Source organism: Coffea eugenioides, chromosome 3 (genome assembly GCF_003713205.1).
Source record: "Coffea eugenioides isolate CCC68of chromosome 3, Ceug_1.0, whole genome shotgun sequence".
Taxonomy (NCBI): Eukaryota; Viridiplantae; Streptophyta; class Magnoliopsida; order Gentianales; family Rubiaceae; genus Coffea; species Coffea eugenioides.
In genome coordinates this window covers 13,722,611-13,738,797 of record NC_040037.1, presented here as the reverse complement: position 1 = coordinate 13,738,797, position 16,187 = coordinate 13,722,611, and the positions used below count along the sequence as shown (strand labels likewise).

The 16,187-nt window shown below is 34.2% G+C and overlaps 2 protein-coding genes across 2 annotated transcripts; both read left to right on the top strand.

The window, feature by feature from the left end:
- Positions 1-3,420: 3,420 nt before the first annotated feature.
- LOC113765413 (auxin-induced protein PCNT115-like) lies at positions 3,421-7,261 on the top strand. Its single transcript, XM_027309582.1, has 5 exons — positions 3,421-3,654; positions 5,008-5,208; positions 6,073-6,245; positions 6,327-6,429; positions 6,732-7,261. Exons 1-5 carry the CDS (start codon positions 3,421-3,423, stop codon positions 7,065-7,067), a joined length of 1,047 nt encoding a protein of 348 aa, XP_027165383.1. The 3' UTR covers positions 7,068-7,261.
- Positions 7,262-10,042: 2,781 nt separating this feature from the next.
- LOC113765414 (probable aldo-keto reductase 2) lies at positions 10,043-13,737 on the top strand. The gene is made up of 5 exons (XM_027309583.1): positions 10,043-10,322; positions 11,572-11,772; positions 12,685-12,857; positions 12,940-13,042; positions 13,168-13,737. Exons 1-5 carry the CDS (start codon positions 10,089-10,091, stop codon positions 13,501-13,503), a joined length of 1,047 nt encoding a protein of 348 aa, XP_027165384.1. The 5' UTR covers positions 10,043-10,088; the 3' UTR covers positions 13,504-13,737.
- Positions 13,738-16,187: the final 2,450 nt, after the last annotated feature.

Sequence of the window (16,187 nt, the reverse complement as noted above, 5' to 3'; positions counted from 1 at the left end):
AAATATATTAATAAATTGAATATAACTAATTAATAATTTCTATTAATAAATATGTATAATTATTAATATAATTGATAATATTAATTATATTACATATACTAATATACATTATATAATACTTATAATTAATAATATCATTATTATAAATTTGTAACTACTTAAATTATATATTATATATACACATATAATTATATATTTTGTAGGTGGCAGGGTGGGTAATGGAGAAAGGGTATATTCCCCTGCCCCGCCCTGTTTCTTAACGGGGAAAAAAAATTCCTCCGGCTCCACCCCCCCCCCCCGTTTCAACCCCTTTTCATTAGCCCCGCACCGGCATCCACCCTAATTCTCATTCCCACGTAGGAATTGCGCCTATAGGCTGATTTTGCGTGATTCCATGGCTCGACGCCATCTAATTATAACACTGGTGTGTTTCACAGGGAGGTATGCAAATTTGCCGATTTTACTGGATTCTACAACTCAATGTCATTGATTATCCTAATGTGTTCATTGAAAGGTGCGTTCATAAGCTGATTTTGCGAGATTCGACGGTCCGTTCAAAGCTATTTATTATGGGATAATTTCAGAAACCTCCCTTGAGGTTTCGTGAAATATCACTAAGCTCCCCCCAAGTTTTCAAAATCTCTCTCTTACCACCCCTCAAGTGATTGTGGTGTCACATGTCACTATCAAAATGGATAAATTGTCAATAATAACCTCATTTCCTCTAGCAATTATTTAGCATATGAAAAGCAAAAAAAAAAAAAAGAGAAAGAAAGCATGTAATAGCCTAAAGCCCGAGAAACAATTGGTCCATTTACAAAAAAAATTTGTTTTGATTTCTAGTTCAATTTTTTCCTTTAACATTGGACTTTATAATTTGACTTGAATTTGGGACCAAGACATAATAGTTTTGACTTTTCATGTGCACTTAGTATAAACCATTATTGATATTGTGCAAGCGTCTTGATAATTTTTTAATATAACCAAATATTTTTTTTAAGAAAAATTACCCTTGGCCACCTTTGTTTTAGTTTCATACTTGCCTTAGTTCACTAGTTATTTCTTAATCTATTATCCTTAGTTGGGGTAAAGAAATCAACACTATGTCTTTTGACATCTAACATCGATAGCAAGTTTAGAAACGAGAATAGGATCCTTATTATTACCCTTTCAATATCTTTTTTAATATTTTTGTTTTATTTTAGTTTTCTTTCAATTTTCTTCCTTACACTCATATAATCAGAATATGTGGCTACGATAATGTTCTTTGGAAAATCGAATTTTTTTTATGCATACATCCAATAATAATACCCTTATAACAAGGGTGAGTTGAAAGGAAACTAACTTTGTATATATTGAAAAAAACTGGGGTGGTTTTGAATAGTTTTTCTTGGAAGTTTTTGTCAAAAAAAAGTTAAATATATAATTTTTCTATTATACATTGCTGATTACAAAGTTTTAAAGTTCCAAGAAGGTGTACAAATAACATAGCACAAACAAATAAATAAGAGTAAAATGTCATACTTTTTAATAGCTGGTCATTTTCTTGTACCAATTTCCTCTCAATCTGCCCATTTTCTAAAGCTATTTCTGCCTTTTAATATTGCTGCTGGGAAGCCAGAACTAACTGTTGCCTTCCTAACGGTCATTCACCTTTCTCACTTGCAGTCCAATTTTCATGCATTTCACACTTTGACCCTCTCACTTTCTACGTAGATTTTTTTTGGTCAGCTTAAGGGTATTAAGGGAACTAAAACACTCTCTCTCCTCCAAAATGCATTTTCTATTAATATTTTTGGTTGGAGGGACTGACATTGTTAACAAAATGTCAATTCAAAGGGTGGTAAGAGAGATTTTGAAAATATGGAGGGAGCTTTGTGATATTTTCTGAAACCTCAAGGGAGGTTTCTGAAATTATCCCATTTATTATTCTTGTGCGTCAGACTTTGTAAATTAAATTAATCATCTCACATCAAAAGTCACTTAAGAGGGCCACCCGATGCCAAGTCTGTATGAAGCGGGTATATTTATTTTCTCTAGAACGGGTCTACACCGTACCAGCAAGCGGCAAACGCACTAACTTATCTGCACAAATAACGTGCTCGAGTATTTGTTAATTACATCATTTTTTGTTTAATTTCTGCAAGATCTGATGCTAAATCTTGAGGAGAAAATCGGATATTGGATTTTGCAACTTCTAGTTGCTATTATTAGGCTTTGTTTTGTGTGTCTTCCAAATTGATTTAAATGGGTTATTGGGTGCGCCAAGGCAGAGTGGGTGTTAGATAGGAGTTGAGCTAATCCGAGTAACTTGACTTGAGCTCGCAAGTTACTCGATCAGCAGTTAGGCTTGAACTTGCTTTAAACGAGTTCAAGCTACTCGACAGAAGTAGCGAGTCGACCTCAATCCTAGTTATGAGATACTTGAAAGTTCGACAAACTCTATCTAGTATTTCATAAAAAATAAAAAAGTTATATATAATATATATGAAATTACTAATATAGGTAAGCAACTTATGAAATTTATAATGAACCATTCTATCACCTTTTATTTATTTGTGTGGGCAAAATAGGGATTTCATACATCATAATTCTTTTTTCTTGTTTTTTAGAGAACTTAATTTGAAAACATTAAGAAGGAAAAGATCTAATTTAACAAAGGTTTTCAAGCTCATTTTTCAAGCTTAAGTCGAGTACTACGAGTTCGAGTTTTTTTCAACTACATCAAATCGAGTTCGAGTTTGAAATCAGGAAATTGTTCGAACTTGAGTAGTTCCCATAACCTTTGACTTTGAGCTCGGTTCGACTCAACAACATTTCTAGTTGGGTGATTAATTTATTTGGGGACTGTTCCAGATTTCAGTTGTGATTCAAATTTTTTATTCAAGGTTTCAATTGTGACCACATTGTTTTTGGACACTGTTCTTTGGGTCCAGCGACTGCAATACCACTTCCACCGGCAGTTTTTTTTTTTTAAGAGTTCCGGTAGTTTTCCTTGGCTAACTGGCTATAAAAAATGAAGAATATGCAACCTTCACAATTGAGCGCGAAGGTTGGAACCTCCTACAAAGTGGTGACACATGACATGACATAAGATAAATATGTCAACACAAATTAATTCAATTGATAAAAAATGAATTGTGTGTTCAAATACTGTTACTTATGTGATGGTCGTGTTGACAGACAAATTGTAAAAATTTTTATAAATAAACTATAAAATCTATAATTACCGAGGCATGTTCAGACCCAGAATAGCAAAAGAAGTAAGGTAAAATATACTAGTACCGCCTCGTCACCAAAGGGTCAATAAATAAGAGTCCATAGAATCTAAATTGCTAGGTGGGTTGACTCCAATAGTATTACTCCTCTGCTCCTCCACTGGTTTTGCTCGTGTCTGGTTTTTGTCTGCAAAATCAAAAAATGGCATCGTCAGTAGTAGAAGAAGTGAAAGTGCCAAGAATCAAGCTGGGCTCGCAAGGTTTCGAAGTTTCAGCGCAAGGGCTCGGGTGCATGGGCATGTCAGCCTTCTATGGGCCACCCAAGCCCGAGCCCGACATGATCAATCTTATCCACTATGCTGCTAGCAGAGGTATCACTCATCTTGACACCTCCGACGTCTATGGACCCCATACTAATGAATTACTTCTGGGCAAGGTACTATTGTCATCTTGAGTACGGTTTTCAACTTGTACAATGATCATGATCCTCTGTCAATCGGGCCTTTAGGATCGGGTTTTGCTTAGTCCAAGATCAATTATATTAATCATGTTTGGGTCTTGGATTTAGCGGTGAGTGAAAGGAGTTGTAGCTAGAAATTTCTACGTTCGAGATCTTTCACTTAAAAAAAAAAATCATGCTTTGAGTCTGAGTTTAATCCGTTTAGATTTAAAATATCTTGGTTTAAGCTCAATCCTTTGATACATTACATTTTGGGCTTAAAACGGGCTTGGACAGTTAAAAATTTTAAAGTTTTTTTTTAAATTTTTATTGAGTAATATTTTATTACAGATATGAGCTTTTAATTAAAAAAATAAAGTTTTAAGTAGTTAATGAAATATTTAATTTTATTGTTATCACAAACTTCTTAAATTATAGCACTTTGATAAAAAGTGAATGATATAAAGGCAACTGATAAATTCACAGCTCAAATTTTACGTCCACAGCTGTTTTTGTCAAAATACCAATAATACCCTACTCCAAGTCAAATATGAATAAATCATCAAATTTTGATGGGCCCCTGCCACATTCCTTCATCATCTCCACCTCTATCCAGTGCTGTTGGATTTGGATGGTCCAACCATGAATCGTCCTCCTTTTTAAATCAGTTAATAGTATAAAATCGCTTTGATAAAAAAAATAGTTAAAATTGTTAAAAATCGGTTAAATCAATAATCTGATTCAACTTTTTGACTCAGTTTTTAAACTTTTTTTTTTCAAACATAATTTAAATTACATAAATTATAAAACTTTTATTTCTTAATAGAAATAAAAAAAAATGCTGTATGAACACCAAAATCACTCGCACCTCTAAGCAATCTCTAAAACTTTCCTTGACTTTTTATTGGCGTTCTATGTTTGTTAATGGCACGGCACCACTTGACTTTTAGAGTTTGTAGAAAGACAAGAATACGCCTACATGGTATATGTCCTGTGTTGAATTCGAGAGAGGAATTTCTGGATGTAATTGCCAATTACCATCTAGCCAAAAAATGCAAAGAGTAGAAAAGGTCAGATTCCTAAGGTCTATGAGACATTATTGTGCAAGGAAACGCGAATAAAAGAAACTTTCAATTTCCATGAGTTTCAGAGGATATATAGTTTTGATTACATTATGTACCTTAATCATTGGAAATATGACTACAACATATATTTAACTTTTGCAACTTCTACAACGTCTCACAAAGAATAGGAAAATTTAGCCATAGTGGTTTAAGTTTGTTTCTCGTAAAAAACATAGTCAAAGTTCTACACTTTTGGATGATTAATGTTGTGAAAGAGTGAGTATAGGCTTTGAAGGGAGGGATACGAGAGAAAGTGGAGCTAGCAACAAAATTTGGGGTCAAAATTGAGGATGGAAAGCGGGAGATTCGTGGTGATCCAGCCTATGTAAGGGCTGCTTGTGAGGCTAGCTTGAAACGACTTGGTGTTGACTGCATTGATCTCTACTATCAGCATCGCATCGATACAAGTCTGCCTGTCGAAATCACGGTTCGCTCTACTTTCCTTCTGTGTTTTTATCTTTCTTTTATGCTTGATGAAGTGTGACTAGTTCATCAATGTTATGAATGAAGTTAAGTAGCACAAAGTTGTGGAATTAGGTAAGTTTTTGACATCTTTGGATGTGTTGCACTAGATGTGGTAAAAATTTGATCTTTCATAACGATGCATGGCAATAGATTAAAATGCAAATATCTACTTATTGAATTGCTCCACACAAATCACTCTACTTTTCTCTAGGAATATGCTTTGGTATATAAAGAGAAGCCAATTGATGCATGACAAAGTGCTTGTTCTAATATGCTCTGCATTGCTACAGCATGCCAGAAGACACCGATTACTTGACAATCCTATTCTAAAATTTGTCCATTTACCAAGAATTGAAGCTTTTAGCTTTTAAATCTCCTTTCCGATTCCAATAGCATCCTTCAAGTCCTAGAATATCTTGAAGACTTGTGAGTTGTGGTGTCGCTTTAATGGCAGATACATGTACAGAGCAACTACCTTAAACTCACTACAGATGGGAGTAATGCCAAATAGCACCTAATGCGACCATTCTGGTTCTGTGGAACACATGTTATAAGTGGCTTAAATCAATACAAAGGCATTTATTATAGCATCAGCTAGTTGTTCTTTATCCGCTAAAAGTTGTGACATGATATACAGGAGGAGTGGAACAGAAGAAATTTAACCAATCTGTTGAATACCATTGCATATGTATGTTTTCAACTTCATGTATTCAATAAAAGTACGTACAAAGGACTACTAATACTTTGGCTCATAGATGTTCAAAATTCCAATTATCTGGCCTGGGATAATTAATACTAAATGAGCTTCAAATTGTTTTTTTTCTAGATAGGAGAACTTAAAAAACTGGTTGAAGAGGGTAAAATCAAGTATATAGGTCTATCTGAGGCCTCAGCTTCAACAATCAGAAGAGCACATGCTGTTCATCCAATAACGGCAGTAGAGTTGGAGTGGTCATTGTGGAGCAGAGATGCGGAGGAAGAGATCATCCCTACTTGCAGGTAGTTTACATATTTCCTGGTTCACTTCACTATACAGTATGCAGTAATATGCATTTGTAACTTCATCTTTGGGTTTTTTAGAGAACTTGGCATAGGGATTGTGGCATACAGTCCACTTGGACGAGGATTCTTCACATCAGGTTCGAAGGTGGTTGAGAATTTATCTGAAGGTGACATCCGAAAGGTTTGTTCATGACCATAAAGTGTACCGAGTTTCTTAGTTCCAAACACTGAGTTAGTCATTACAGATTATGAGCTAAAATCCCTACCTTCAAATCTTATGATTTAGTCTAATGTGGCAATTAAACTCACATTGTTGTCCCAGCTACTCGTTAGAATCATCGCTACCTTCGAGAATTAATTTTTGTTAATTAGGTTATGGATCATCTCAAGGTTATCTGCATTCATTATTTGTATTTGTGGGGATTCCTTCTCAATCTGGCACTAGAGTTGCTCATGACAGAAATTTACACGATATATATGCAGAATTTGCCAAGGTTTCGAACAGAGAATATGGAGCATAACAAGAACCTGTACGAGCGTGTCAATGTCATCGCTTCAAAGAAGGGTTGTACCCCATCACAGCTAGCATTGGCCTGGGTGCATCATCAGGGAAACGATGTTTGTCCCATTCCTGGCACCACCAAGATTGAAAACCTCAATCAGAATATAGGAGCTTTGTCTGTAAAACTGTCTGCGGAAGATATGGATGAACTGGAATCCATTGCTTCAGCTGGAATAAAGGGTGATAGACTTCCCCCTGGCTTTGATAGTTGGAAAACCTCTGATACTCCACCTCTGTCAACGTGGAAGGCCACATGAATACTGCCTTTGTTATGCTAACAATTCATGTAGCTATCTATCTGAATAATGCATTTTCACTGTTGTTGAGGGCTGAGTGAATTGTAACTGTTCCAATAAACTGCAACCTAATTCATAGTATTGTGTTGAGGGTTGATTCATTTTACAGCTATCTTATACGAAGTTAAAAACTTGAGGTTGTAATGGATAAAAATCTGGTCAAGCAAACAAATTGCTTGCTGGTCTTGTTGCAGGACAAGCCAACAGTACCCTTGCTGCTGTTTGAATAAGATGTTTATCTGGTGTATTTCTGAACATCTAAAGGGTCCTGTTATTTAGATTATATAACGGCAGAAATGATGCCTCATACCTCTTTGAAACCTATAAATTGCTGAAAGGGATTCAGTTTGTTAAGTAGTGAAGAGATGCTGTATTTTTAAATGTTGTCTGTTGTCTTCCCTTTAGAATTTTAAAAGACAAAAAGTGTCACCAATAAAAATACATACTTGAGCTGTAAATACTATAGGTTGCTTCTTTAGAATTTTTTTTTTTTAAAAAAATCATGTTCATATATTTTTTTTAAATTGCCTTCCAGATTGGAGAAAGTTTTTAATTAATGGCCAAATAATTAAATCCATAAAGCACGTTAGAAAAAAGGTACATGAAGCTATAAAGCATTAATATACATTTGTCAAAACTCATTTAATAATTTAACCTGCAGTATCTCGAGAAGAGAAGCACACCTCGTCAAGTAATTGTCATTTTAATGCATCAAAATTAAGTTCTTTAGGTGAATAATCAGAAAAACCCATGCAGAAAAATGCTCTAAATTACTTTTATTACCATTAAGCCAGTATCCAAATGGTTGGACGCGTCTCATTCGGATTGCGTCTCATTTGGACGCGCCTCATTTGGTCAGAATGTTCCTCAACATCAATCCAAGTGTTCAGACAGTTTTTGAATTTTTAAACACCATTTAGATGGCAATTAATTGTCAAAAACATGTAAAGGTGCCAAATAGATTTGAACAATTTCTGAACAGTGCAAGACAATGATAAGTCTTATGGTGGGTCCTAAGACGGGCTCCCGTCTTGCAATTGATCAAATTTTGAAAATATTTAACGTTGTATTTGCTAATAAATAGTTATAAACAAACATGTCTAGAAGCAGATTTGCAGAAAATAAGATCAACTGCCAAATTTATTACTCTCTTTCGTTTTCCATTATCACTTTTCTCATTTGGCCACTTTTTTCCAATGTTATATTATTAGTTAAATTTTAAGCGAAAAGTTCTTTACGGAATTTTTTTCATTTTATTTTTTTCCTCCTTTTCTTTATCATATTTAGACTTCTTTTTCCTCCCCCTCTATTCGTATTATGACATACAAATTTTTATAATAATGTGCTAAAAAATTTTCTATTATAGTTCAATACAAATTGTTAGTTTTTAACTAAAAGAATTTAATCATAATCATTATTATAAGAAATTAAAAAGCATGAGAAAAAAGAAATTAAAAAACATATATTTTTATATAAGAAACTTAAGTATTTCACATTTGTATTAACAATTTCTTAGTATGTATTAATTGTTAGCTAAATATCATGATGCATTATCTTTTAAAATATAGAAGTTACACAACAGACTTTTACAAAATATATACTTTATAATTTAAAATAACTTATGATACTTAAATATTTGACATAACAAAAATACTTACTTAAGCCTTAAATGAAATTGCAATTACCCCTTATTGGCAGTTTCTTTTAAGGCTTAAATATGTATTTTCATTATGTAAAATATTATATCGTCATAAACTATTGCAAAAATTAAAATGTAGATATTTTGCAAAATTATGTTTCATAATTCTATATATTACTCATTAATAACTAATGCATCATGACATTTAGCTAAAAACTAATACATAATAGAAACTGCAAGTATATGCAAAATACTTAAATTTTTTTATATAAAGCATATGCTTTTTAATTTCTTATATAATGATTAAATACTTTTAGTATATGTATTTAACCATAAAAGAAAATTCTTTAGCACAATATTGTTAAAGTTTATATGCAGTAGTAGGAGTAGAGGAAGAAGAAAAAGAAATCTAAACGTAATAAAGAAAAGGAAGAAAAGAAGAAAGAGAAAATTAAAAAAAAAGGATAATGAAATACAATAAGGGATTGTCTTTTATTTGCCACATAAATTTGACCTTTAATCATCAGGAGTAATTTGTATGTTTCATGTTACACGGATAATTTGCTACTAAATCATAATTACGGGGGAACAACTTGTATTTAAGCCAAAACGAAGAAGAAAAAAACACGATAAGTAGTCACTTGGAGGCCTCCCTGGGTTCGAATCCTCAACTTCAGTTACGTTGAAGATTATGTGGCAGGACTCCAAATTCACTGAAATGTTCACCACAATACTTTGCGATGCAGAAAACGAAAGCAAAAAAGACAAAAACGAAAAAAAGAAAGGAAATGTAGGAAGTTAAATCAAGCCATTATGTTTTAGTATTAATAATTAAGTGGTGGTCTACATACCACATTGTCATTGGTTATTCGATACAAGTGTTATTATGTCTGTTGATTGCATGGAAAAGGTAATTAGAGCCATGATTGAGTTTAAGTTCGAGTGCTGTGTATGTGAGAAGAAAATTTTCCTTTGCCTCTTTAATCGATTTGTTGAGAATTTTTCTGTAGATTTATGCCATGATTGTTTATCGATTTCAGTTCATCAGAAATTGCTTACCTTTGCACTCACATCATCCAAGTCCCAATCAAATGTTCCAAAGGAGACAGATGCCAGCTACTTTTCCACTTTGTATTATTTCTTTGTCTCAATACTAAATTATCCTACGGGACTTTATCTATCTTGTCCTAGTTATTGTTTGAGAGAATAAAATTTATACACAATTTCTTCACTTTCTATTTAGCAGAGCTTAGGATCTGAAATGTTTCTTATTTAGTGTGTTGTGGACACTCTTCTTCTGCTCCTCAAGTACTGTTTCCTCTGTGTCTGGTTTTTGTCTGAAAATGGCATCGTCAGTAGTAGAAGAAGTGAAAGTGCCAAGAATCAAGCTGGGCTCGCACGGCTTTGAAGTTTCAGCTCAGGGATTGGGTTGCCTGGGGATGTCAGCCTTCTACGGGCCGCCAAAGCCCGAGCCCGACATGATCAAAGTTATTCACTATGCTATTAGCAGAGGCATCACTCATCTTGACACCTCCGATTTTTATGGACCCCATACCAATGAATTACTTCTCGGGAAGGTACTAATATCATCTTTAGTTGGTTGTACATTATGGTTTTCAGCTTGTACCTTGATCATCATTCTCTCTTCAATGATTGGAACTTTAAAATGATGGCAATAGGTTATACAGTGGTAAAAATAGGAAACGGTGCTCCCTAGTTGAGTTCTATTCACTTCGGTCTAGTTGTTGTGGTTTTTATTACATTTGGTATAAACTTGCAGTGAATTTTACTCCTACTTAGTTGTACAAGTTAACAAATTTCATGATTACATCAAAATTCTACGAAATGTTATAAGAATTACATAAATTGGATAGATGTGAATAAAATTCAATCGGAGAGGCTCTAAATCCAATAGAATAATTCCTGTCGATCTTCAGTTAATTTATAAAGGAATTGACATTAGGCACTCTATTATATAATTACATCTTCCTTGACATTTATTAGCATTCTATATTTTTCAATGGCACCACTTGACTTTTAGGGTTTGTGGAAAGACAACAATATGCCTACATGTTATGTATCCTCTAAAGAGTTCGAGAGAAGAATTTTTGGATGTAATTACTATGGAGCTTAAAATGCTAAGAGTAGAAAAAATTCAAGAGAAAAATAGTATCCTAAGGTAAGATTAGGAGAGGTTATGATTCCGTAAACCGGCTATACATTCAGTCCGGTTCAATAGTTAACTCAAAAATTTAATTGACCTGTTATATCTGGTCAAGAACCAGTTGGATTAGTAAAAATTGGGAGGTTCAATTGGATTTCACTGATTTTTTTTATTTATTTAAAACCAATATTTTAGTTTTATTCAGATTTTTAATATTAAAATAAATAAATAATGATTGAACCTTTAAACTAAGGTTGAACCGGTCGGATTAATTGAAACGCAAACTGAAAGCTCTTTCGACTCGCTCTCCAATACAGATTTAAAAGCATTGTAAATAGGTTGATAAGTATATGATTGTTTTGTGTTCAGAAACCCAGAATAAAAAAAATTTCCAATTTTCCTGAGTCTCATAGAATATAGTATTGATTACATTTTTGTACCCAGAAAGAGTAGGAAAATTTTGCTAAAGTGGTTAAAGTTCGCTGCTAGTAATAATATAGTCAAAGTTGACATTTTTAAGAGAGCATATATTTCTGCTGTTTCATAATGGAGGAGGGTGATACGAAAATTAATCCCAACAGTTTCTGTTAAGGAGTTATTACAAGATTAACATGTTTTAATTTGTGTCCCGGATGATTAATGTTGTGAAAGAATGAGTATAGGCTTTGAAGGAAGGAATACGACAGAAAGTGGAGCTAGCAACAAAGTTTGGAATTAGACCTGTGGATGGAAAGCTGGAGATTTGTGGTGATCCAGCATATGTAAGGGCTGCTTGTGAGGGTAGCTTGAAAAGACTTGGAGTTGACAGCATTGATCTCTACTATCAGCATCGCATCGATACAAGTCTGCCCATCGAAGTCACGGTTCGCTCTGCTATCCTTCTGTGTTTTTATCTTTCTTTTATGCTTGATGAAGTGTAACTAGTTCATCAATGTTATGAATGAGTTAAGCAGTACAAAGTTGTGGAATAAGGAGTTTTTTACATCTTTGGATGTGTTGCACTAAATACGGTAAAAATTTGATAGAACATTGTTGCCTAATGATGCATGGCAACAGATTAAAATGCAAATATCTACTTGTTGAATTGGTTTACACAAATCACTGTCTTTTCTCTAGGAACATGCTTTGATATATGAGTGCAGCCAATTCAAGTATGACAAAATGCTTGTTCTAATATGTTCTGCAGTGCTACGGCATGCCAGAAGACACCAATTACTTCACAATCCTATTTGAACTCGGGCTCATTCATTTGAGATCCCTAAAATTTGTCCATTTACCATGAATTGAAGCTTTGGGCTTTTAAATCTCCTTTCTGATTCCAATAGAATCTTGCATGCTTGTGAACTGTGGTGTCGCTTTAATTACAAATACATATGCAGAGCAACTATCTTAAACTCACTGCAGATGGGACTACTGTCAAATAGCACCAAGTGCGATCATTCTAGTTCTGTGCAACATATGTTGCAAGTGGCTTAAATCAATACAAAGGCAATTTTTATAGCATCGACTAGTCATTCTTTATCCACTAAAAGATGTGACATGATATATAGGAGGAATGGAACAGAAGAAATTTAACCAATCGATTGAATACCATTGTATATGTAATGTTTTCAACTTCATGTATAGTTAGTAAAAGTTGTGCCAATACAATGGACTACTAATACTTTCACTCATACACTACAAAATTCCAATTATCTGCCTTGGGATGATTAATACTAAATGAGCTTCATATGATAGTATTTGCTCCTTCAAATTCTTTTTTTTTTTTTTTCTAGATAGGAGAACTTAAAAAACTGGTTGAAGAGGGTAAAATCAAGTATATAGGTCTATCTGAGGCCTCAGCTTCAACAATCAAAAGAGCACATGCTGTTCATCCAATAACGGCTGTACAGTTGGAGTGGTCATTGTGGACAAGAGATGTAGAGGAAGAGATTATTCCTACTTGCAGGTAGTTACATATTGTTCTGCTTCACTTTCAATGTACGGTATGCAAGAGTATGCATTTGCAACTTCATCTTCTGTTTTTTCAGAGAACTTGGCATAGGAATTGTAGCATACAGTCCACTTGGACGAGGATTCTTCTCATCAGGTCCAACGCTGATTGAGAATTTTTCTGAAGGTGATTTCCGTAAGGTTTGTCCATGACCATAAAGATTATGAGTATCTTAGCTCCAAACACTAATATAAAGTTTGTCATTAGAGATTATGAGCTAAAATCCTTACGTTCAAATCTCATCATTTAGAGTCTGTATATGCAGAATTTGCCGAGGTTTCAATCAGAGAATATGGAGCATAACAAGAACATGTACGAGCGTGTCAATGTCATTGCTTCAAAGAAGGGTTGTACCCCATCACAGCTAGCATTGGCCTGGGTGCATCATCAGGGAAACGATGTTTGTCCCATTCCTGGCACCACCAAGATTGAAAACCTCAATCAGAATATAGGAGCTTTGTCTGTAAAACTGTCTGCAGAAGATATGGCTGAACTGGAATCCATTGCTTCAGCTGGAATCAAGGGTGACAGACTTCCCCCTGGCTTTGATAGTTGGAAAACCTCCGATACTCCACCTCTGTCAACGTGGAAGGCCACATGAATACTGCCTTTGTTATGCTAATAATTCATGTAGCTGTCTATCTGAATAATGCATTTTCACTGTTGTTGAGGGTGAGTGAATTGTAACTGTTCCAATAAACTGCAACCTAAGTGACAGTGTTCTGTTGAGGGTTGATTTATTTTAGAGTTATCTTATACAAGGTAAAGAACTAAATATAGAGGTTGTAATGGATAGAAATCTGGTAATGTAAAAAAATTTCTGGCTGGTCTTTTCGCAGGACAAGCCAATGGTAGTACTTCTGCATCTGTTTGAATAAGATGTTTATCTGGTGTATTTCTGAATATCTAAAGGGTCCTGTTATTTAGACTGTATAACGGCAGAAATGATGCCTCGTACCTGCAACTGAAACCAATAAACGCGTCCTAAGCTATAGATGGCTTCTTGAGAAGTTCCAAAAAAAAAAAAAAGGTTCATAATTCTCATTTTCTATGCATGTGTTCTTTTCAAAAAGAAAAAGTAACTGAATTATTAAAAAAAAAAAAAAGGACAACAATGTATTGACTGCAATGAGCAGAAATCAATAGCTTTTTCTTCAACTGTAGTTGCATGTTAATTGGATCTACAACAAAGCTGGTAAGCTATTTAGTTTAGCTGCTATATATATAAAAGAAATTATTCATTGTTTGTCAAACTATTAAAAGCTCGGTTGGATTAGTTGTTTTTGGGAGTGTTTTTGAAAAATTTTATTGTAGCAGAGTTTTTAGAGTATATTTTGGGATATTTTTAGAATATATTTTGGGATATTTACAAGTAGAAGAGTTTCTAGAATATATTTTGAAATATTTTTTAAAATTTTAAAAAAATTAAAACTAAGTTTTAAATTACTTTTTAGAGTACTTTTTAAAAATTTTTATTGTATTTGAAAAACTAATTTTTGAAAAACACTCCTTTTCTAACATTCGATGTTGCAGTTGTCGTCATTATTTCATTTTTCACTTTGAATTTTTATATTTCGCAAGTTTGTCATAATTTCTTTAGGAGTAATAGAGCTTACAAAAAATTACTTTTGGAAAATTAAGCACCCAATATAATGTTAGAAAAGAAACAGGAATTTGCTTACCTTTGGGCCTACATCATCCTTATACGTAGACATGCCCCTGGCTGCAGGGCTATGTCAGCCTTCTTCGGGCCACCCAAGCCCGAATTTGACGTGATCAAACTCATCCATTATGCAATTCAACAGATGCATCGCTCAACTGTTGGAGGCCTCCCTGGGTTCGAATCCTCAACTTTAGCGATGTTGAAGATTATGTGGCAGAACTCCAAATTCACTGAAAAATTCACCACAATACCTTGCGATGCAGAAAACGAAAGCAAAAAGACAATATATATATATATATATATATATATATCTTTACTATACTAAAAGCGAGAGTTAGGATTGCTACAGTGAAAATGGACCGGTTATCCCGTGATTGTTGTGACTTTGAGGGACGTTTTGGTCTTTTGCCATTCGGTAGTAGTGGCTTTGCTGGAAATTCGCTGCTGTCCGTGTGGCCTTGTTTCCTCTGATTCTTAGCAATTTAGGCGGTGAGTTCACTGCTGTCCGCGTGGCCTTGTTCCCTTCATTCTTTCCGTGGCCTTCTCTACCAGGTGTTTCTACTTTTAGTACAAGGGAACCTTGCACTCAGTTGCAAGCTGCTGCCCGGTTGATTTTTAAGTCCAGAGGGTCCTCCTATTTTGGAAAAAAAAAAAAAATATGAAGGAATCCCGTGGCCATGTAAACATTTTTTCTTTTTTTTTTTTGCAAAAGGATAAACTTTCTTCATAAAAAAAATATGCAATTTAAGAAATGGATTATAGTTTTTAAACTTTTACAGTAGTCCCAATTTTTCTTTCGAGCATGAAAAAATGATTCTATAAATACATATTTTCGGATTTTAAACACGAGTTTGTTACTAAAAATATGAAGGAATCTCGTGGGTGTAAAATTTTTTTTTTTTTTTTTGCAAAAGGATAAACTTTCTTCATAAAAAAAATATGCAATTTAAGAAATGGATTATAATTTTTAAACTTTTACAGTAGTCCCAATTTTTCTTTCAAGCATGAAAAATTGATTCTATAAATACATATTTTCGGATTTTAAACACGAGTTTGTTACCCCATTTGTAAAATAGATCCACCGCCTAAATTATGGGCAACTTCGATGGCTTTTGCATCCGTGCTTCAGTTGTGTGTTTGGTCAACTTTGGTGGCTTTTGTGTTTGTGCTTCAGAGTTCAGATGTGTATTTGTATCTTCATTGTATAGTTGTAGTTGCTTCAGCTCCCCTGGTGAGTGGGCGGTGGGTGGTGTCCGAACTCCGAAGCGGTCTGTGGGAGCCGCACAAAGCTCTCTTGCCTATGTAATCTTGAGAGAAAACCATCTGAAAAGCAACATATTGGATGTGTTTCTTTCTCCAATTGAAGACCTGGATTTGATGGTTTTACAAGGTGAAGTTTTCGCACTCTCACCTAGCTGATCTTGTGAGCAAGCCATCTCAAAAGCAATTTCTTCTTCCAATTAAAAGCTTCGGGTTCCATAATTTTGCGAGTTGAACTCTTTCTTTATTTCTGCCTTTTGGCCCTTTTTTTCCTTATAATGTGAGGTCTAATGAGTCCAAATGTTTGTTCAAATCATTGCAATGGTTCACCGAAGGGTGTTAAAAATTTTAGAGAAATTTTA